This window comes from Amblyraja radiata, chromosome 5 (genome assembly GCF_010909765.2).
Source record: "Amblyraja radiata isolate CabotCenter1 chromosome 5, sAmbRad1.1.pri, whole genome shotgun sequence".
NCBI classification, from domain to species: Eukaryota; Metazoa; Chordata; class Chondrichthyes; order Rajiformes; family Rajidae; genus Amblyraja; species Amblyraja radiata.
In genome coordinates this window covers 12,221,301-12,244,729 of record NC_045960.1, presented here as the reverse complement: position 1 = coordinate 12,244,729, position 23,429 = coordinate 12,221,301, and the positions used below count along the sequence as shown (strand labels likewise).

Below are 23,429 nucleotides of genomic sequence, written 5' to 3'. Positions count from 1 at the left end.
AGTTAAATGTGTGGAGGAAATGCAGGTGGAAGTTCAACTCACTCTATCAAAGCACATCCACGCTTGCTTCTTTTGCAAATTGGATAACTGTTGGAGGGCTGGCTGAAATTGTGACGACTTGTTGTATTTTGTTAGATATAAATTGGTCTAAAGTAGGAGAGCCCAAACCAATGGATATCACTGGTATAATTTCTTCTGACTTTCTGAAGGAGGGATTCTGTTATTCTGATGCATGAGGCCTGATACTTTGTATGGATTGTTCTGTCAAACACTGTTATTGTGACATGTGAGGGCATAAGGTTGAGAGTGGGTCAGAGAGCTGGTTGTGGTGAGAATCTTAGTGGGAGAATAGGAATGAGGATTAACCGGAGGTGTCAGACTTAGAAAATGTGGGGAAACACTGAAGACATGGACAATAAGGGGTGGTAACATAAAAATTAAAAGCTGGAGTGGGTCGTAGCAGATCTTGTCCCTCACTGGCCGACTTGGGGTTACTGAACATCCCGCGGTCTAGGCATAAGCTCAGGGGCGACCACGCCTTTGCGCTTGCAGCTCCTAGACTGTGGAACAGCATCCCTCTTCCCATCAGAACTGCCCCCTCCATCGACTCCTTTAAGTCGAGACTTAAAACTCATCTTTATTCTCAAGCCTTTCTTGACATCCTCTGAGGGAGGGTTATATGTATGTATTTATGCATGTACTTAATCTATGAACCAATGTTGTATAACGTTAGTACCTCCACCAATGTAAAGCACTTTGGCCAACGAGAGTTGTTTTTTAAATGTGCTATAGAAATAAAAGTGACTTGACTTGACTCATGCCTACTCTGATGCAGTGAAAAACATTGTTTCGCATGCTATCCAAAAAAATCAAACTATGTACATCAGCTGGTGCAAAAAGAAGAAAATGGTGCAGAATGTAGCTGTACAGCTACAGAGGAAGTGCCAATAAAAGTGCAGACGCTACAACAAGGTAGATTGGAAAATCAAGAATTCATCCCAGCTTTTGAGAGATCCACACAACAATCTGATAACAAGCTTTTGTTCAATCTGGTGGTATCTGGTTTTTAAGCATTTGTTTCTGCATGACAGGAGATGGGAGAACAGAAAATCACTGGGGTATGAGTAGTTCTTGACTACTGTTTTCCCAAGACGCAAAGTGTAGATTGAGTATTTTGGAGGTGGGGGGGGGGGGGGGGGGGGGGGGGGGAAGGGAGGTCTGTGTGCGTGATGGACTAGTCTGCATTCACAACTCCACAATTTCTTGCAGTCTTGGGCAGAGCAGTTGCTATACCAAGCTGCGATGCATCCAATGGGATGCTTTCTCTGCTGGATCTGTAGAAACCCATAAGAGTAATTGGAATTTTCTTAGTCTCCTAAGGAAGTAGAGGCATCGCTGTACTTTCTTGGCTGTGGCATTAATGTGGTTGAACCAAGACAAATGGTGATGTTTGCACTTGATGTTCTTGGCCATCTCTACTTCAGCACCATTGATAAAGTCTGGGGTGTGTACACTCCATTTCCTGAAGTCAGTAACCAGCTCCTTTTTGTGTTTTGCTGACACTGAGGGAGAGGTTGTTGGCTAGATACCCTTTCTTCTCTATTTTCTTGTACTTTGCAGTCTCTATTTTCTTCCTGTACTCTGTCTCATAATTGTTTGAGATCTGGCTCACAATGAAGATAGATAGATATATATATAACATTTAATTCTCCAATTTTAGGTAATTAACCTACAAACATCCTCTCCACCCCACTTATTTTCCCCTCTCTCTTGCTGTGCTCCAACAGGTTATGCATCCATTCCTTCGTTTCCCCTTCCCCGTGTCCCCACTGTTTGTAGGTTAATTGACCTCTGTAAAATTGTAGATTATTTCTAGTGTGTAGGATAGTGTTAGTGTACAGAGTGATCACTGGTTGCCGCGGTCTCGATGGACTGATGGCCTGATTCCGTGCAGTATCTCTAAAGTCTAAAAGTACCCTTCCACCTGTATTCCATCCTCTAGCTTCACATTTTGTGCTTCTTCTATCTTTATCCTGTTATCTCTTTTAGACGGTCAGAACCTTTTTTTCCCCCAGAGTGAAGATGTCAAGATTAGAGAACATAGCTTTAAGTTGAGAGGGGTAACGTTTAGAGAAGTGCAAGGCATGGTTTTTTTTTAATACCTAGGATGGAGGGTGCCTGGAACTAGTTGCGAGAGTGCTGGTGGAAGCAGATACGATAGTGGAGTTTGAGACATTTAGATAGGCACATGGATATGCAGAGAATGGAGAGGTACAGGTGGACGTGCAGGCAGAGGAGAGTATTTAAATTGGCTTTATGTTCAGCACATACATTGTAGGCTAATGGGCTTGTTACTGTACTGTTCTGTTTCTACAATATATAGTCTTGCCCATTCACTTAATTTCTCTGCATTTCCTTGAATGTATCTCGCAGCCCACTCTTGTATCATCGGCACTTTTGGAAATATTATAATTATTCCCCTCATCCATCATGTATGTAAATTGTGAATGCCTGAGGTTTGGGACATTCCCTGTGGCACACCTTTAGTCATAGCCTACCAACCTGAAAACTGATATGTTTATTCCTACTTTCTATTTTCTGTACTTCAAGTGATCCTCAACCTGCTCCTCTTCTAATCAGTTTTGTTCAAATGTTTCTTGTGGGGCGAAGGGGGTGGTTATTTATTGGAAATTTAATGCAAATTCAGGGAGGTCAATGCATTGGACTCCACTGGGTTAATTAATGTTGAAGCAGGGACTTTATTTGTTTGATAGACAAATATTAGCCATTTGATGTTGCTGCGCATGCCCTGCAACCCCCTCTGTTTATGTTTAACATGTGTGGAATTTCCGGCAACAATATGAATCTCCATCTTCTGCCTAGATCTCTAAAGATATTTCCAGTTCCCAGTACTGTGGGCTTTTCCTGTAGCAGCAGCCCTGACTCTGACTCATCTGACTCTTGCAAGGCAGAAAAGGGAATTTCCACCAGTGCATTTGTTAATTTTATGAAGAATTGTAGATAAGATCAAAGTCCAGGTAGATACAAAAAGCTGGAGTAACTTAGTGGGACAGACAGCATCTCTGGAGAGAAGGAATGGGCGACGTTTCAGGTCGAGACCCTTCTTCAGACTCATCAGTCCCGAAACGTCGCCCATTCCTTCCCTCCAGAGATGCTGCCTGTCCCGCTGAGTTACTCCAGCTTTTTGTGTCTATCTTCGATTTAAGCCAGCATCTGAAGGTCTTTCCTACTCAGCTGAGATGGACTACATTGCAGTTAGGTGTAAGTGATGGATGCTATATTTCCTGCACACTTATCACTGACACATTTATTAAATGCTTAAGTTCTAAATCTTTCATTGATGCCTTTTAAATGTGCAGGTCCAGGAAAACTACACCAACAACAAAAATACCTATGTGACTGACTACCCAGATGAAAAAGAGAAGAACAAGAGCATCTACAGACGTTTTGAGGTAGGAATTGCCGTCTACAGCCTATGGAACAACTCTACTTCTAGTAGTGAAAGTTATTCTGTGATCCGTTAATAAGCTGTTTAAGCATTAATAAGCTACTTTCTCAATTGTTCTTGCATTCCTCTCTTGATGCAGCTTTCCTGTTGTAGAGGGGGGGATAATGGGCTTGATGGCTGAAGGAATGATGGGTAGAGAAAGTGGGTAGGGCGATGAAGAGAAAGTTAGAAGAGAGATCGAAGACCTAAATGAGTAGGGTTATTGGAGAAAAAGGTAGTGGAGATCTGTGTGCAGAGGGGTGGAAAGCCCAGAGGCAGGAGGAGCTGTTGAAGGATGCTGAACTATTTGCTTTGTGGTAGGAATAGGATCAGTGGGAGTGAAGCATGCTACAGCAAAGGAAACTGGGAGAGGGACAGGAGTAAAGAGCAGGAGAGGATAGAATTTATCGCCTGAAACCTCTGCACAATTTTCCAGCCATTTCTGAATCCGATATTTCAGTTATAGCTATCTGCCTTTTTCATCATTCTTAACCTGCAGCACAAGACCTGTAAAGAAGTTGTAACCGATCAGTTGGATCCTTGCAATCTGCAAGCCAAGGGGGAAGAGGCAAAATTTGTACACCTGGATGCAAAAGATGGCCACCTATATGTTAAAAAACAAGTGGTGCAGATCCAAGAGCAGGGGTTTGGAACGCGTGTTGGTAAGACCCAGAACTTTTTTTTACCTCATTTATTTCCTCCACCCATCAAATGTTGCCCTTGCAAATATGTCTTGCACAAGGGTTCAATGAGTTGCCACTCACTGTAGTTTCTGTTCTGTCCTTGCTTTGCCAAAGGAAGCTAATAGATTGCAGCACTCTCTCATCAGCGTAGAACTGTAAATGGTACATAACTTTATTTCTCTTGTAAAATCTATTTTTTTTAAATTGTTAAGCATGCTCCTTTAGACAGATCAGTGAATAATTCCACTTTAGACAATTTTACTGAATTCTGCTATTAAGTCTTGGAGAATAATTGCTCTTTTACTTTTAGGTGCTGCCTTCATGATATTTTTGTTGCCGGCTACCCTCATTCTCTTGCTGTTGATGTGTGAACAAAAGGATCCCAGTATTCTCAGTTTTCCACCTCAACTCCCTGCTCTCCAGGCACTATGGAATGGTACTGCCCTTGGCATCTTTGTCCTGTGGTTCCTTTTTCAGGCACTACTTTATCTTTTGCCAATTGGGAAGGTAATTTGGGTTTTTCTTTGTGTTTTTTCAATAAATAATTGTACTTGTGTTAATTATTGTGAATTAAACTACATGCTCCACCTCTCTTTATCTGATGAGCATTGAATTCTCCAATTTTATGTAGCAATCTCCCCCCCCCCCCCCCCCCCCCCCCCCCTTCTCTCACTATCTTGCCTGTTAGTCAGGATGTCTAGGATCCAGTTGCAGAGATGAGTGAGGTAATCTTCATGAGTAAATTTGGCAACTACCTCCATCGGACAAAGACTGGTTGCAGCCACTTGCCTTTTGTGATTTTAACATTGGTTGCCAGTTAGTTTTGTGGTCAACCACTTATTGCAAAACTACCTTCCAGAAGTTGGTTCCCTATTTAGTAGCGATTTGTTATTTTAAAATTTGTTCCTTTTCATATGGTCCAATTTCATTGACAGTCCTCGATTGGTCTGTTGATTTCTCTAATTGTTTGTTACAGGTTGTTGATGGAGTGCTACTAGCAAATGGAAAGACACTTAAATACAGAATCAATGGTATGTGAATCAGAGTTGGTAAAGACATTGAGAATGGGGAAATTACTTTAAATCCCAAAGTATCTTCCATCTCTAAAATAACATCAAGTTCAACTCCTGTAATGCTGTGATTCTCGTCCTCCTTGTCTTGTTTGAATCAATCCAGCAGTTTTTTTAATTTTCTAATCCACATCTTCCCTGGAGAATGATGTGCAGAGCAATGTTTGATTTGGAGGGCAATATAATTTAACTATAAACTGTAATATTAAATGCCACTTTCTGGGTGGGCTGATGCACTCTGGAATCATATAATCATATAGCATGGGGACAGGCCATTCGTCTTAACTTGCCATGCTGACCTGTGGTCATGCGTCTGCCTTTTCCTCGCACTTGGTCTATAGCCCTCTATACCCAGGCGATCCTAGTGCTCAGATAGATGCTAGTTAAATGCGACTCAGCTTCAACCACCATGTCAGTGCATTCCACATACTCGCCACACCCTTGGTGAAGAAGGTCCACCCTCAGATCCCCTCTAAATCTCTTCCTGCTTAGCCTGAATCCATGTTGTTTACTAATTTCATTCACCTCTGATATGAAGAAACATTATCTACAGGCTACCTAATCACTATCGTCCCTCATACTTTTATTACCTCAATCACGTCCCTTCTATCAATTCCCTTTCAGGGAGAACAGTCACATCTTCACCAATCACTCCTCATAACTGAACTGCTCTGTCCCAGGCGCAATCCCAGTGAATCTCCTCTGCTCACTCTCCAGCTTTATCATATTCTTCTTGTAGCATGGCGACCAGAACTGCACGCAGTACTCCAGCTGAGGTCTGACCAAATTTTAGTAAGAAGCATGATCTCCTGCTGTATTCAATGTCATGTCACATCTCTTATATACACACACACACGCGCACACACACACACACACACACACACACACACACACACACACACACACACACACACACACACACACACACATATATATATATATATATATATATATATATGTGTGTATGTATTATGTGTTGCCATCTTCAAGGATCTGTACTGTGAAATTCCTCTGTTCCTCAATATTCCCTTAGACCCTACCATCCATGGTAGATGTCCTAATCTCATTTGTATTCTCATACACATCATCTTGCATTTATCAGATTAAACTCCATTTGGCATTTCTCAGCCCATTATACAAAGACGTCAAACTCTTTGTGGTCTGAGACTATAATAACATTTTATGGCCCCCTTTGACTCCTCTAACTGCTTGCTTGAGTTCTTTCATGTCTGCTTTATATTCTTCAAATCTCCTGTCTGATATCATCTTTCTAAACCTTGCATATGCTTGCTTTTTCTTTTTGACCAAATTTACAATCTATCTGGTTCCTTTGCCTTGCTGTTCTGTTCCTCCTCCTCACTGGAATATGTCAGTCCTGAACTCAATTCTGTTGGTCTTTAAATGACTCCCAAATGAATGATGTGGATTTGCCCAACAATAGTTGCTCCCAATTTATTGTCCCTAGCTCCTATCTCAGAATGTTGTAATCTCCCTTACGCCAATTTAGTACTTTTGCTCCAATGTCTGCGTTAAAATGGATGCAATTTAGCTTGCACTCTCAGTAACAATCAGTAGAGGGAGCTCTAGGTTCTTCCATCCAGAGGTTCTTGAGCATGCATTTGTGATTAGAAGCTCTGCATTTATCAACTTCATAGATTAGTTTCCCTTTGTAGCTACTGTATGTTGAATTTTGACCATGTTTCTCTTTGTGCTTTTTTAACTGGAGAACTTTTGAAGATTCTTTAAGTTCTATATTTTCACATAGGTTCACTGATTCATAGAACTTACAATTAAGAAGAGCTGATTGCCTCTTGACTGCGTATCAACCTGTTTCTTTACAAAATTAATGATTGCTCCATATCATTTGTTAATTTGGAAAGGCATGGCCATGTGGAATTGTAAATCTCCCAAATGTAGTTTGATTCTTTAAAATTAGGCAGACATAACGGGCCCAGGGTGAAATATTGTCGGCATGAATAAGATAACGGCTGAGATTGCAGTGATATAGCAAGGAGTAGTGTGTGGGTGTTAACCCGAGTGCTGTGTTAATTTGGTAACAATCCCCATTTCTCTGCAGGGTGTCAAGTGTAACCATAGTGAAGACCTTTCTGGGTTCCTCTTGCACATCTTTTGACTACTCTTTCAGCACCACAGTGGCACTGAACTGGAAAGCTGGCTAGTTTTAGAATTCCAGCAGGCTAATTTAACACTTAATTAACAATGTGGTCTAGGTTCCTTGTCCCATGGTGCATTACATCGTTACAAAACTAATCTTATGCACATGTGTGCTCTGTTATTAAGTGGTTGGCCATTAATTTTCAAGCCAGACAAAAATAATCTATTTTTTTTAAACAAGGCTGACTCAGTACCATTAGCAAAGTGGGAGAGATATAGTTGAATGCAATGAAAAGTGAAAATAGGAAATTGTTGCCAATAATGCACCAGAATACATTTTCATAAGTGCCAAGTGTCCTCACATAACCCCTGAACTGCCGACTGTGAGTGCAGTCCAATCTTAATGCAGTATGGATCTAACACAAGCATGTAGGGATAATACAATAATTATTTTTTATTCATGTGTAACTTTGTATAAATGTTAATTGACCATTTTCTCTTACAGCATTCTATGCCTTTCTGATGTGCGCTATGGCAGTAGGAGTTGCTCTATACAAAGACGTGAATCTGAGCTACATCCATGATTACTTGCGACAACTTGCAGTCTCTGCCATGATATTTGCCTTTGTGTTCAGTATTTACTTGTATGTGCGTTCGTGGCGTGTTCCTGCAGATGAGCTGGCACCTGAAGGAAATTCTGGTGAGCAGCTATGAATTGAACAGAGCGGTTGAAATAATGAATCTAATTCTATTTCCTTTCCACTTTTCTGATTTTTCCATTTGTAACTGAAATATCTATCTTTGGTTTGTAGGTAGCTTTGTTTATGACTTCTTCATTGGACGTGAATTGAATCCACGTATTAGAAATTTTGATCTGAAGTACTTCTGTGAGCTACGCCCAGGTTTGATTGGATGGGTGAGTTCAAAACATCTGATAACTGAAATTATAAACCACAAAGTGGTATTGTTGAATATTATATTTGCAAATCTTTCTGGTTACATAAAAACATAGAAAATAGGTGCAGGAGTAGGCCATTTGGCCCTTCGTGCCAGCACCATCAATATGATCATGGCTGATCATCCAGAACAGTACTTTTCCCCCATATCCCTGATTCCCTTAGCCCTAAGAGCTAAATCTAACTCTCTCCTGAAAACATCCAGTGAATTGGCCTCCACTGCCTGGCAGAGAATTCCACAGATTCACAACTCTCTGGGTGAAAACGTTTTCCTTCATCTCAGTCCTAAATGGTGTACCCCTTATTCTTAAACTGTGACCCCTGGTTCTGGACTCTCCCAACATTGGAATCATTTCTCCTGCATCTACCTTGTCCAATCCTCTAAGAATTTTATGTTTCTATAAGATCCTCTCTCATCTTCTAAATTCCAGCAAATGCAAGCCCAGTCGACCTATTCTTTCACCATATTGTCCCGCCATCCCGGGAATTAACCTGGTGAACCTACGCTGCACTCCCTCAATAACAATAGTGTCCTTCCTCAAATTAGGAGACCAAAACTGCACACAATACTCTAGATGTGGTCTCACCAGGGCCCTGAACAACTGTAATATGACCTCCTTGCTCCTAAACTCAAATCCTCTTGCAATGAAGGCCAACTTCACTTTCTTCACTGCCTGCTGTACCTGCATGTTTACTTTTAGTGACTGACGTACAAGCACAACCAGGTCTCATTGCACCTACCCTTCTCCTAATCTGACACCATTAAGATAATAATCTGCCTTCCAGTTCTTGCCACCAAAGTGGTTAACCTCACATTTATCCACATTATACTGTATCTGCCATGCTTCTGCCTACTCACCCAACCTATCCAAGTCACCCTGCAGCCTCATAGCAACCTCCGCGCAGCTCACACTGCCATCCAGCGACACCCCACTAGTCATTGCCTGCCATTCTGAAAAGGACCCGTTAATTCCTACTCTTTCCTTCCTGTCTGCCAACCAGTTCTCTATCCATGTCAATATCCTGCCCCCAAAACCATGTGTTCTAATTTTGCACACTGATCTCTTGTGTGGGACCTTATCAAAGAATTTTTGAAAGTCCAGATACACCACATCCATTGGCACTCCCTTTTCCATTCTACTTGTTACATCCTCAAAAAATTCCAAAAGATTAGTCAAGCATGATTTCCCCATCAAAAATCCATCACTATTTTCCAAAGCGCTGCTGCAACATCTTTAATAATTGACTCCAGCAACTTCCCCACTACCAATGTAAGGTCTATAATTCCCCGTTTTCTCTCTCCGTCCTTTCTTGAATAGTGGAGTTACATTAGCTACCCTCCAGTCCACAGGAACTGATCCAGAGTCGGGAGAACATTGGAAAATGATCACCAATGCATCCTTGATTTCTAGGGCCACCTCCTTGAGTACTCTGGGATGCAGACAATAAGACCCTGGGGATTTATCTGCCTTCAGTCCCAACAGTTTACTAACACAATTTTCTGACTGATTCAACACAACTGATTCCCTTCAGTTCCTCACTCACTAGATACTCGGTCCCCTAGTATTTCCGGGAGATTGTTTGTCTTCCTTAGTGAAGACAAAACCAAAGTACTTGTTTAACTGTTCTGCCATTTCCTTGTTTCCCATTATAAATTCACCTGTCTCTGATTATAAGGGACCTACATTCGTCTTCACTAATCTTTTCCTTTTTATATACCTATAGAAACTTTTACAGTCAGTTTTTATATTCTCCGCAAGCTTTCTTTCATGCTCTTTATTTCCCCCTCTTAATTAACCGCTTTGTCCTCCTCTGTTGAGTTCTAAATTTCTCCCAATCCTCTGGTTTGCCACTTCTTCTGGCCAATTTATAAGCCTCTTCCTTGGCTTTAACACTCTCCTTGACTTCCCTCGTCAGCCACGGTTGAGACGCCTTCCCAGTTTTATTTTTTCACCAGATTGGGATGAACAATTTCTGGAGTTCATCCATGCGGTCTTTAAATCTTCGCCATTGCATCTCCACCGTCAACCCTTTAAGTATAATTTGCCTGTCTATCCTAGCCAATTCCAGTCTCATAACTTTAAAGTCTCCTTTATTCTAGTTAACCATATAACAATTACAGCACGGAAACAGGCCATCTCGGCCCTACAAGTCCGTGCCGAACAATTATTTTCCCCCTAGTCCCATCTACCCGCACTCAGACCATAATCCTCCATTCCCTTCCCATCCATATACCTATCCAATTTATTTTTAAATGATAAAATCGAACCTGCCTCCACCACTTCCACTGGAAGCTCATTCCACACAGCTACCACTCTCTGAGTAAAGAAGTTCCCCCTCATGTTACCCCTAAACTTCTGTCCCTTAATTCTGAAGTCATGTCCTCTTGTTTGAAACTTCCCTACTCTCAATGGGAAAAGCTTGTCCACGTCAACTCTGTCTATCCCTCTCATCATTTTAAAGACCTCTATCAAGTCCCCCCTTAACCTTCTGCGCTCCAGTGAATAAAGACCTAACTTAGTCAACCTTTCTCTGTAACGTAGTTGCTGAAACCCAGGCAACATTCTAGTAAATCTCCTCTGCACTCTCTATTTTGTTGACATCCTTCCTATATTTGGGCGACCAAAATTGTACACCATACTCCAGAATTGGTCTCACCAATGCCTTGTACAATTTTAACATTACATCCCAACTTCTATACTCAATGCTCTGATTTATAAAGGCTAGCATACCAAAAGCTTTCTTTACCACCCTATCTACATGAGATTCCACCTTCAGGGAACTATGCACAGTTATTCCTAGATCCCTCTGTTCAACTGCATTCCTCAATTCGCTACCATTTACCATGTACGTCCTATTTTGATTTGTCCTGCCAAGATGTAGCACCTCACACTTATCAGCATTAAACTCCATCTGCCATCTTTCAGCCCATTCTTCCAAATGGCCTAAATCTCTCTGTAGACTTTGGAAATCTACTTCATTATCCACAACACCACCTATCTTAGTATCATCTGCATACTTACTAATCCAATTTACCACACCTTCATCCAGATCATTGATATACATGACAAACAACAGTGGACCCAACACAGATCCCTGAGGCACCCCACTAGTCACCTGCCTCCAAACTGACAAACAGCCATCCACCATTACTCTCTGGCGTCTCCCATTCAGCCACTGTTGAATCCATCTTGCTACTCCTGCATTTATACCCAACAATTGAACCTTCTTAACCAACCTTCCATGAGGAACCTTGTCAAAGGCCTTACTAAAGTCCATATAGACAACATCCACTGCTTTACCCTCATCAATTTCCCTAGTAACCTCTTCAAATAATTCAAGAAGATTAGTCAAACATGACCTTCCAGGCACAAATCCATGTTGACTGTTCCTAATCAGACCCTGTTTATCCAGATGCTTATATATATTATCTCTAAGTATCTTTTCCATTAATTTGCCCACCACTGAAGTCAAACTAACAGGTCTATAATTGCTAGGTTTACTCTTAGAACCCTTTTTAAACAATGGAACAACATGCGCAGTACGCCAATCCTCGGGCACTATTCCCGTTTCTAATGACATTTGAAATATTTCTGTCATAGCCCCTGCTATTTCTACACTAACTTCCCTCAATGTCCTAGGGAATATCCTGTCAGGACCTGGAGACTTATCCACTTTTATATTTTTCAAAAGTGTCAGTACTTCTTTTTCTTTGAATCTCATAGTATCCATAGCTACTCTACTTGTTTCCCTTACCTCACATAATTCAATATCCTTCTCCTTGGTGAATACCGAAGAAAAGAAATTGTTCAATATCTCCCCCATCTCTTTTGGCTCTGCAGATAGCTGTCCACTCTGTCTCTCTAATGGACCAATTTTATCCCTCGTTATCCTTTTGCTATTAATGTAGCTGTAGAAACCCTTTGGATTTACTTTCACCTTACTTGCCAAATCTTCTTTTAGCTTTTCTAATTTCTTAAGATTCTTTTTACATTCTTTATACTCCTCAAGCACCTCATTCACTCCATGCTGCCTATAATTATTGTAGATCTCTCTCTTTTTCCGAACCAAGTGCCCAATTTCCCTTGAAAACCATGGCTCTTTTCAATTTTTACTATTTCCTTTCAGCCGAACAGGGACATAAAGATTCTGTACTCTTAAAATGTCCCCTTTAAATGTCCTCCATTTCTCTTCTACATCCTTCCCATAAAACAAAATGTCCCAATTCACTCCTTTTAAATCCTTTCGCATCTCATCAAAGTTAGCCTTTCTCCAATCAAAAATCTCAACCCTAGGTCCAATTTTGACCCTCTCCATAATTATATTGAAACTAATGGTATTGTGATCACTGGACCCGAAGTGTTCCCCAACGCGTACCTCCGCAACCTGACGTGTCTCATTTCCTAACAGGAGGTCCAGCACTGCCCCTTCTCTAGTAGGCACCTCAATGTATTGCTGCAAAAAACTATCCTGCACACATTTTACAAACTCCAAACCATCCAGCCCTTTTACAGAATGTGTTTCCCAGTCTATGTGTGGAAAATTGAAATCTCCCACAATCACTACCTTGTGCTTACTACTAATATCTGCTATCTCCTTACATATTTGCTCTTCCAATTCCAAGTTCAGGACACTAATCTCTGAATTAACTGTCACTTTCCATCCTAATGCAGAAATCCACCATATTATGGTCACTGTTGCCCAAGGGGCCTTGCACAACAAGATCGCTAACTAATATTTCCACATTATACAATACCCAGTCTAGGATGGCCTGCCCTCAAGTCGGTTCCTCTACATATTGGTTTAAAAACTCATCCCGTATACATTCCAGGAAATCCTCCTCAGCACTATTACCAATTTGGTTGGCCCAATCTATATGTAGATTAAAGTCACCCATGATAACCGCTGTACCTTTTCTACTCACATCCCTAATTTCCTGCTATCCCCAACCTCCCTACTGCTGTTTGGTGGTCTGTATGCCACTCCAACAAACATTTTCTGCCCTCAGCTATTTTGCAGTTCTACCCATACTGATTCTACAGCATCCAAGCTGTTCTCCCATTTGTGCCTCTCTCCAAGATTCCTCCCATTTTATACATGAATGTATGCATGCAGGTTGGGGTGATGGAGGATAAGCCCTATGTACATGTCAGTTCCTCTCTAGTTTTGCGTCTTGTGCCACACTGCAGGCAAGTGCTGCAATCAGCATACCGAGCTGTTTCTGATTAAATGACACATGCCACAATGCCATTGGAAGCAGGGACTTGTGTAAAGAAATGGGCAAGTTGCAGCATTAACACTGGTTTGGCATTGGAAGGCTTGGGTCAATAATAGTGGCAGGAATAATTTATCAGCGGCTGGCACCTTTCAGCCAATGCGTAGCAGATCCATATACTTGGAAGAGAAAGGACACCGTTTTGTGGAGAATATAGCTGATGTATAGGTGGCAATATCATATACAATGCACATAGATTTTGCGTGCGTCATAAATGAAACATTGTATGAGTTTCTAGTGTTGAATACTTGAACCACTGTTGAATGTATTTTATAGAATAGAAAGGGGTTGCGATCTTATCCCTTTCATTTTCGTGCAATTATCAGCATTTGAAGATTAATCACAGGTTTCGTGCCTGTAATCATCCAGTACAAAAGCTGATGGAAGGCTGTGTTTTGATGAGGCTTAATGAGGTGGATTTGCAACGCCTATGGTTGCAAAATGCAGACTATTTGTACTGGTCTGGAGCTGGTATGCACTGCATGGCACATCCTGTAGAAGTCGCATAAAGGTTTCCTCCTATAAAGTAAAATTTCATAAAATTGTTAAAGTTAATGTGTGGCTTATAGTTACTTGGTGAGAATGAGCATTGCTTTGTTTCTCCAAATGTTGTAGGTTGTCATTAACTTGGGATTGCTGTTTGCTGAGATGAAAGTGCAGAACCGTGATGTTCCTTCATTGGCGATGATCCTTGTAAACAGCTTCCAGCTTCTCTATGTACTTGATGCACTATGGAATGAGGTAATTCTGATGTTTTCATCGTGTCAGCGCTTCAAAATGCTCAGTTGGCTTTTGAATAAATGCCAATTGTCATAGTGTATTTGGAAAAGGGTGTTATCCCACTGTGACCAAAACCTTCTAGAAGTTGCCGTTTTTGCAGCTGTTGGGTGAAGGCCGGTCCTTGCTTGGCTCGACTGATGTTCTGTGGTTAGAATGACTGCAGGCACACTCGTAGAGTAATACAGCATGGAAACTGGCCCTTCGGCCCAACTCATCATTGCTGACCAACTTGAGCTAGACCAATTTACCTGTAATTTATCCCTATACCTCCAAACCTTTCCTATCCATGAACCTATCCAAATGTCTTTTGAATGCTAGTAATGTACATGCCTCGACCACATCCTCTGGCGGATCATTTCATATACAGTATGAATAATTGCTCCAAGGATGTCTGTTATCTGTGCACCTAGTGGGAATCTGAATTAAGAAGGAATATGTTGCATATTTGTCTTCTTCCCATCCGTCTCTCCAGAGTCCAGCTTTGTAGGAGACACAAGAGATTGCAGCTGTTGGAATCTTGAAGAAAAAATATGCTGGAGGAACTCAGTGGGTTAGGCTGCATCTGTGGAGGAATGCACAAGGCATTGTTTTGGGTCGGGGTCCTTCTTCAGATTGGAGTTGAGGGGAGAAATCTGGTAGAGAGGCCAGGGAATGTTGTGGGGCAAGTGATAGTGATAGCTGGATCCAGATGAGGAGGAAACAATTGGCAGATGGGGACGAGGGAAGGGTGGAAATGGTGACCAGGGCAGGAGGTGATAGGTGGAGAAGACAAAAGGAGCAAATGATAGAATCTGATAAGGAAGGTGAAGGTTTAGGATTCAATGCAGGGATGGCAGGTAAAGGGGAATGGATGGAGAGGGGGGGGGGGGAATGGGTGACCCTTTCTCCCCCCACCTGACATCACTACCTGGTCTCACCCCCTCCCCTTGACTCTTTCCACTCCCAACCCAAAACGGGGTCTCTCCGTTTCCTTCCACAGCTGCCTGACCCGCTGAGTTCCTCTAGCCGTTTGTTTTTTTTTCCCGGCTTTGAAAGTGTTCATGTTCACACATTTTTGCTTTCTCTATATTTGAACGCAGGCAGCAATTCTGACTACGATGGATATTGTGCATGAAGGCTTTGGCTACATGCTGGCATTTGGCAATCTGGTCTGGGTCCCATTTGTGTACAGTCTACAAGCTTTCTATCTGGTTAACCATCCGAATGAACTGAGCTGGCCCTTAGCCCTGGCAATCATCGCTCTCAACAGTAAGCGAGTTTCTCTGTCTAGTGGGGATTTGCTAAACGTGCTGCTACAATCTCACAGTGTAATCACTCATGTTCCAGTTGTCAAACTTGATTTTTGCATTGCAGCTGTCGGGTATATCATATTTCGGGCTGCTAACTCACAGAAGAATGCGTTCCGAAGAGATCCTCATGACCCTAAATTGGCACGTAAGTATCTGTGTTTAATAAATATTTTCACTGTGCGTTAGAATTAAGTGGAAAGATTAATTTTCAGAGCAATATAAAATACGATATTTCAGTTTTGCTTTATGTACAATTTCAATACTGGTCTATATTGCTCAGTATTTCTGCGCTATTTATTGTTCTGTACAAACTGTCTGAGCATATGACAATTTAGCAAACAATCCCCATATATTCACAAGCTGACCTGTGCCAGGTTAGCTGTGCTGGAGTGACTCCTTTGGCTCACTCAATGTAGTGGGGATACCAGGTGTTATTTAGTATAAATTAAATGGCTAATTAGGGCTCGGAATTCCTACTCCGGTAACTCAGCGACGGTCACTATACTGTACAGTTTGAACAAATATTTTTGCATTTGTGGTGCTTTTGAGTCCTAATTACTGGAGAAGACTTGTTCAGTAGTGTTTATTTTTATGTGATGTTTACTTTTTGTAAAGTCATGTTTTTTTCCCTGCAGATTTGAAAACTATTCCCACTGCAACAGGGAAGAGTCTAATTGTTTCTGGATGGTGGGGAATCGTTCGTCACCCAAACTACCTGGGAGACCTCATCATGGCTTTGGCTTGGTCGTTGCCTTGTGGTAAGTAAGAAAATTGGCTTCATCAGAGGGCTAATTATTGATCAAGTGAATGGAAAGGTTAAGAGTCAAGCAGCCGATGTTCCTTATGTCTTGGTTGGGAATGGGACTGAAGAGTGCATAGTTAACCAAGTTAGAAATATTTTTGCTGCTTCAGATGCTGTAGCCAAACCATGAAGAGAAATTTACTGAAAAACATATGATGTTTGTGTAAGAAATGGTGGGTAATTTAGAACTCCATTCAGTGAGCTATGGAAAGGAAGCCAGAATAAAACATTATTAAACCATGGGTAGGTAGACACAAAATGCTGGAGTAACTCAGTGGGACAGGCAGCATCTCTGGAGAGAAGGAATGGGCGACGTTTCGGGTCGAGATACTTCTTCAGACCATCACTCTGCCGATTAATCACTTCGAGAATCCTGATCTCTGGAGGTCCATGTAAAATTCAGTCCAGCTCTCAACTGATGCACTTTGGTCAAAAATCGAAAGAAAGAATGGGAAGGGAAGTAAGATTGTTTATGGGAAAGGCATTATGAAATCAGCAGTGTCAAAAACCTTGCACCTGTCTGCTATCTCCAGCCTGTTCATGCAGCTTCTACAGACAATACTTACAGTATTCAGTAGTAAACTGTAACAAACTCAAATTTAGAGGGCCTTTATCGTAGGATCTCAGTCACTAAAAAAGACACAACATTCTGGCGTAACTCAGCGGGTCAAACATCTCTGGAAAATACGGATAGGTGATGTTTTGGGTACTGTACTCTCATTCACTAAAGTTACACAGGAATTATAGTTATTTTTGTGATCAAATACAAATTTGTTGTAACAATTAAACTTCCCAGGATTGCAAAATCCAGGAGTTTTTGGACTAGTCCACAGATCCATCCGACTTCGCTTTTTTTGGCGGGTTACATTCCTGGATGTTGAAAATTATGATGAGATTAAGGATGGGGGAAATTTTGAGATGTGTTATTAGGGAATTAAAGTGAACAGCAGCATTGGCAAGGAACGGTGCACGATCCAAAAGAATCGGAAGCACAGAGTCTTACAGCGTGGCAACAGGCCCTTCGGCCCAACTTGTTCACAGCGGCCAACATGTCCCACCTGCTTGCATTTGGCCCATATCCCTCTAAACCTGTCCTTTCCAAGTACCTGTCTAAATGTCTCTTAAACATTGTGATAGTATTGTAGAAACCTAGAAAATAGGTGCAGGAGGAGGCCATTTGCCCTTCGAGCCAGCACCACCATTGTGATCATGGCTGATCATCCACAATCAGTAACCCGTGCCTGCCTTCTCCCCATATCCCTCGATTCTGCTAGCCCCTAGAGCTCTTATCTGTTGTCTGGAAGAAAACAAACTGAATGTGGGAAGTCTCTGCAGAAGTATTATCAAAAAAACTGCTGGAGGCTGAAAATGGGATGTAAATGTTTTCCTAGCCTTCTGGTCCGTTATAGCAAGTGTTTAGCACAGACTCCTTTCAATAATATGTTCATAATGAAGACAACAGAGTGGAATTTCTAATGTAATTGAGATTTGCTCTTTGTTTTGTCTGCAGGGTTTAACCACATCCTTCCATATTTCTATATAATTTACTTCACTTGCTTGCTCATTCATCGTGAGGCCAGAGATGAGCATCAGTGCAGAAAAAAATACGGTGTGGCTTGGAATAAGTACCGCCAGCTGGTCCCATATCGGATTGTACCCTACATCTACTGAGCAAGTCTCTGTACACAAGGTCTGATGATTAAAAGTAAAACACAAGATGAAGACAGATTATTCATTTGGTATTAATCATGCAACCTCTGTTTTAAAAAATATATATTTATTTTTTTCATCTCTATCCTGTCCTGTCACATTTTTAGAAATAAAATCCTAAAATTATCCACGTGCTTTTTCATCACAAAGCATAGAAGCTTTCTAACAACTTCAGACTTTTTGTTGATTGATTGATAAAATTGATAGAATTTATTGCCACACAACCAGGGTCGGTGGAATTTTGGGTTGTCACTTGACACATGGATAATTGTTCCTTGTTGTGCAGTTTTTCCATTGCACATAAGTCTTCCTTTTTCTCAGGCATTTGTCAAATTGCAACACTCTAAATTTGGTACTTTAATGTTTATCATGACTCACTTTTAAGATCATAAAATTTGTACTTTGACCCCTTATTGCCAAATATAACATCCCTTACAGTGAAATGGCTACTTTTTAAAACGTATTAAAACTCCATTATTTTCTTTCATTTCTTCTGACATACAATTGTCTTATCTTATCTTATCCACTAATATTTCACACACAATTAAGGGCCTATTCGATAAAAACTTTTCCATATATTCTCTGTGTTTTAAAAAAAATCACACCTGCCACAGCAGTTTTGCACCATCTTGTATAATCTCCCCTTGTTCTTGGTTAATTTGACTTTGAGATATTTCTCCTTCCCTCATCTCACTGCCTCCAACTTTACTCTAGCTAAAATAAAAAAATAAAGCAAGCATCCTGCAATCAGATTCCAGAATACTTCCAAACCTATTAAACACCTCAAGAAGTCTTAAAACTAGAACTACTTCCTGATTCTGTTTTGTTCGTGTTTTTACTGGATGTCATGATAAAATGAAGCTGACTGTTTGGTTATGAAACATCTTTACAACAGCAATCAAAATGCATCTTAGCCACTTAGTTTCATTGAATGTTCTGGTGTCTGAAATAGAATGAGTGGGCTGTCTGGTTTGAATCATGTTATTGGTGTGTATGCATTAGTTTAAGGAGAAATGGGTCTATTAACTGGAGTGAAGGCAGATTATACTCTTAGATATTGTGAACTAAAATCTCAGCAATTTGATTTTTTTTTGCTGTTGTTTTGCAAGGTGTTTGTTAACCTAAAAACTTCATTTCCAATTGGGTGAAAATTTGCTTAAAATGTTGTGACTGTTGGTTTTTAGCAGTTAGCAAAGACCAAAAGTAGAAGGATACAAGGTAGTTAGGTAAAATAACTGCTTTTCCTATTCTGTTGGAGTGACTGGTGAAGGGTATTGCATTGTTTTGGAAATGGGTAGTGAGTTCTGCGAATCTGTACACTCATTTCCACTGAGGCCCATTTGCACTGATTGTATTATGATTGAAAATGAAATAGACTTGATTTCTAGCTCTTGAAAAGTTGTACCGTGAAAATATAAAACATTTAAAATGGGTTTCAGACATGGAATTTCCTGCCTTGATTGTGGTCCATCAGGTAGAAACCACTGTCACAAAATCAATTGGAAGTGCTTTGTGTTTTGAGTTGACATGATTACAACATGGGGAAATGGCAGGTGGATTTCCCTAACACAGTATACAGCAAGTTATTTCACATGGTTGGGTTTTCACTCAGCACATAAACACCCAATTTCATTGCCTGCCTCGCTCGGTTTGTTGTATCTTGATTCTTTTCTTTTCCAAAGTGCTGTTTTAATTGGCATGTGCATTAAACTGATATAAACTACTTGAATTTAACATTTTATAAATAAGGGATTGGTGGGGGATGTAATCGAAAGATGACTTGATTTGAAAATATTTTTGTATGTGAGCTATGAACTGTTCCAGTTGGTAGTGAATGCGGAGTCTTTGTTCAATGTCCTATGTGCTTCATTTAAAGGTTTACATAATTCTCTTTAAAACCAATTACAGTATTAATAGTTGAGTGCATAGACCCAGACATCACTACCCTCAAACGTGAAGAAAAGCACTAGATCGGGTGTTCGAGCCTTAGCCTCAGGCGACTTGCTGTTGATTCAAGTCCTCAGCAGCCGTACAGCAGATAGCAACTTCGTGTTCTGTTTGTTTGATGTAAATTTTAATTCTGCTCTCTTATATATCAGACCTACAATTTAACAAGAGGACATTTTCATATGTTCTTGTCTTATGCAGTTTTGAGTAATTCTTCTAACTGTATAAAACATGTTAATTGAATTACAGCATTTCAGATGGAATTTGGGTTGCCCATTTTCACTGTATTTGCAGTTGTTGAATTTTTCCTAAAATGTGCACCACTTTCAATTTCCATCAGCAAGTGGGTCAAAGAGAATTTGCTGCTGCAAATATTGTATTTCAGAGGAATCCCTTGTCTCTATAAGCTGCTCCCAAGGTGCAGCAGCATTGGTCCTGAGCTCAACTGCAGCTGGCTTACCTCGGGCCTCTCTGCTGATCACATACATACCAATTAAAAGCAGGTGTTGGCCATCAGTCTACTGTATCATTCAGTTAGCAATTACTGTACCAATATGAATGTAATTGCACCTCTGCTTACACCCAGCCATTTCTTTCCCCACCGCATGCTCCCCCACTGGTTACTACAATTCTATCTAGCACTGCCTTAAAAATATTCAAGAACACTCATCTATAATGGGGAAAAAAGCTCCAAAACCTCAATTGTACAGTGAAAGAAAATTCACCTTATCTGTCTCAAATAGGTAGCTCCAATTAAATGGTAATCCCTAGTTCTAGATTCTTCTACAAGTAAACATCCACCTTGTCACGACTCAGAATTTGATGAACAATTAGTTCTCCGCTCACCCTGTTAAACACATGCAAGTCTTGACTATTCAACCCTTGCTTTGTAATACAAGGTGCCCATTCCAGAAATCAGGCCCTCTGACCTGCTTCCTTGCATCCTTCCTTAAATAAGGAGACCAGTACTTTACACTGCACACAGATATACCCTTGCCAATGCTCTATCTAACAGAAGCATGACCTACCTTTATATTAACTTCCACAGCAATAAATAAAATTAGCTTTCCAAATGTCTTGCCTCATCCTAGTCTGTATAAATCGTGCACAAGGACACTGAGATCCCACTGTATCTTGGACCTCTGCAAACTCTTAAGAGCATGTTACTTCATAGAAGTATAATAAATTGGTCAATCAATATTTCCATTTTACAAAACCACTAACTTTTTGCCTGATCACCTTAATTTTATTTACCAAATGTCCTACAATGATGTCATGAATAATAGCTTCTACCATTTTCCCTATGACACATTAAGCTAACTGGCCTGTAGTTTCATGTCTCCCTTTTAGAACGAAGGAGTCACATCTGCTACTTTACAATCTAATGGACTCTTTCCCAGATCTAAGAAATTTTGGAAAATTAAAACCAACTTAACTCCTCCACAGCATCAGCAGTTTGTTTTATTTACCTTAACTATCTTGCTAGCTGACTTTTTTAAGATCCTAGGATAAAGTACTTCAGGACCTAGAACTGCACACTGATAAATCTCTAACTGCAAATGTTTCTTTACCCCTACCTCCATCCAGTGGTCTCTGCCTATCCAGGACCCAGCTGAAATAATCACTGCTCAAAGTGGCTCTACAAAAGAATGAACACTTCCAGTAATGTTTCTAGGATTCCATGTTTGCCCTTTGTTTCCTATGTGACTTGTTACTAATATCATGGCTAGTACAGTGGTGAGGTATTTAAGACACCTGTAGATGTGAATTTGTGGTGGGCATAAAATAAATGAGATTGATGGCTGGTGACTGACTGGCTTAACATTGCAGAGTGAACCACATGGATAACCTATGGCTCATTTGCGGCAGAAAGGTGGTGAGAATAAATGGCAGGAAGAGTGCATTGAAAAAATGAAATAGAATTTTATCCAAAAAGCAGGCTCTGGCTTCCCACACATATAGCACAGGATGCCCTCCCATATCCCACATCCTGTTGCCACCCCAAGCACATTATCACCTAGTGGGATGCAGTGTGAGAAAATGACCCATTGTAAATTACAGCTCCCACTTGCAACTGGAACTCCATCTGAAATCCTGTTCATTTCATCCTAACAGGTGAGCTTTGCTGAATCAGTTGTGTGTTGGAGATATGGAAATAAATGTAAATAGTAGTTTTGTTTGGGGGGGGATTGGTGGGTGGGTAACGGGGAATTTGATTTAAATTTTTATTAATTGCTTGTGTAACAATATCTATTGTACAAAGTGAGAATACTTTTATTTTTTGCTGGAATAAAGATTTGCAATAAATGGTCCTATAGTTTATTTCGGAGTGATCATGTCCTCATGGCCTTTGTTGGCTTTATTGTCCTGATTTTGCTAAGACTGGTGCAGTGGAATTTTGAAGGATGTGGGGGGATCTTATAGAAACGTATAAAATTGTAAAAGGACTGAACAAGCTAGGTGCAGGAAAAATGTTCCCAATGATGGGGGAGTCCAGAACCAGGGGCCACAGTCTAAGAATAAAAGGGAGGCCATTTAAAACTGACATGAGAAAAAACGTTTTCACCCAAAAAGTCGTGAATTTGTGGCATTCTCTGCCACAGAAGGCAGTAGAGGCCAATTCACTAGATGAATTTAAAAGAGAGTTACATAGAGCTCTGGGAGCCAGCGGAATCAAGGGATATATGGGGAGCAGGCAGGCAAGGGTTACTGATTGTGGATGATCAGCTATGATCACAATGAATGGCGGTGCAGGCTTTAAGGGCCTCCTCCTGCACCTATTTTCTATGTTTTTAAGTCAAAAGCCATGAGCCATTTCTCAAGAAGTTGGGAACAGTGTAAACTAGGAACACGAGAGAGAGAGAGAGAGAAACACCTGTTTGGGTTCGTGCTTCTGCCACAACACAAAAATGCATTCAGGGCAACTCCTTATCCACTCTGAATAATCTGTATCTATTGTGCTGACTCTTTCACAAGCAGCCGTCCAAATTTGCTGTTCCAACAAGGCCTCTCATTCGGCTATAGGTCAGCCCCTACCCCCCCCCCCCCCCTCTTCTCCTCCTCACGCTCCAATGGGTCTCCTCACCCCACCCTTGTTACTCAACTCTGTGGAACAGCTTCCATCAATTCCACTGGCAGCATTGGGAAGAAAACTAGAGCTTTACCCAACCATCCTTTCTAATCACAAGTTACTATTACTCCAGGGGATCAGAGAGCTGACATCACCAGTCTCTCTGTAATCACAAGTGCATCTTTGCCGCTGCTCAATCCCATAACGGGCAAAAACAACAATCA

The 23,429-nt window shown here is 40.9% G+C and overlaps 1 protein-coding gene across 3 annotated transcripts in view; it reads left to right on the top strand.

Moving 5' to 3' along the window:
- The window catches only part of lbr (lamin B receptor), a 36,198-nt gene extending 13,751 nt beyond the window's left edge, over positions 1-22,447 (top strand). For all 3 annotated transcript variants that reach the window (XM_033020608.1, XM_033020607.1, XM_033020609.1), the window contains exons 4-15: positions 3,381-3,473; positions 4,008-4,170; positions 4,502-4,698; positions 5,168-5,222; positions 7,882-8,076; positions 8,189-8,292; positions 14,223-14,348; positions 15,467-15,635; positions 15,741-15,821; positions 16,312-16,434; positions 17,989-18,368; positions 18,435-22,447. In XM_033020608.1, the coding sequence (XP_032876499.1) occupies positions 3,381-3,473; positions 4,008-4,170; positions 4,502-4,698; positions 5,168-5,222; positions 7,882-8,076; positions 8,189-8,292; positions 14,223-14,348; positions 15,467-15,635; positions 15,741-15,821; positions 16,312-16,434; positions 17,989-18,149 (1,467 nt within the window). In that variant the 3' untranslated portion in view covers positions 18,150-18,368; positions 18,435-22,447. The remainder of the gene's footprint in view (positions 1-3,380; positions 3,474-4,007; positions 4,171-4,501; positions 4,699-5,167; positions 5,223-7,881; positions 8,077-8,188; positions 8,293-14,222; positions 14,349-15,466; positions 15,636-15,740; positions 15,822-16,311; positions 16,435-17,988; positions 18,369-18,434) is intronic.
- The last annotated feature ends 982 nt before the right edge of the window (positions 22,448-23,429 follow it).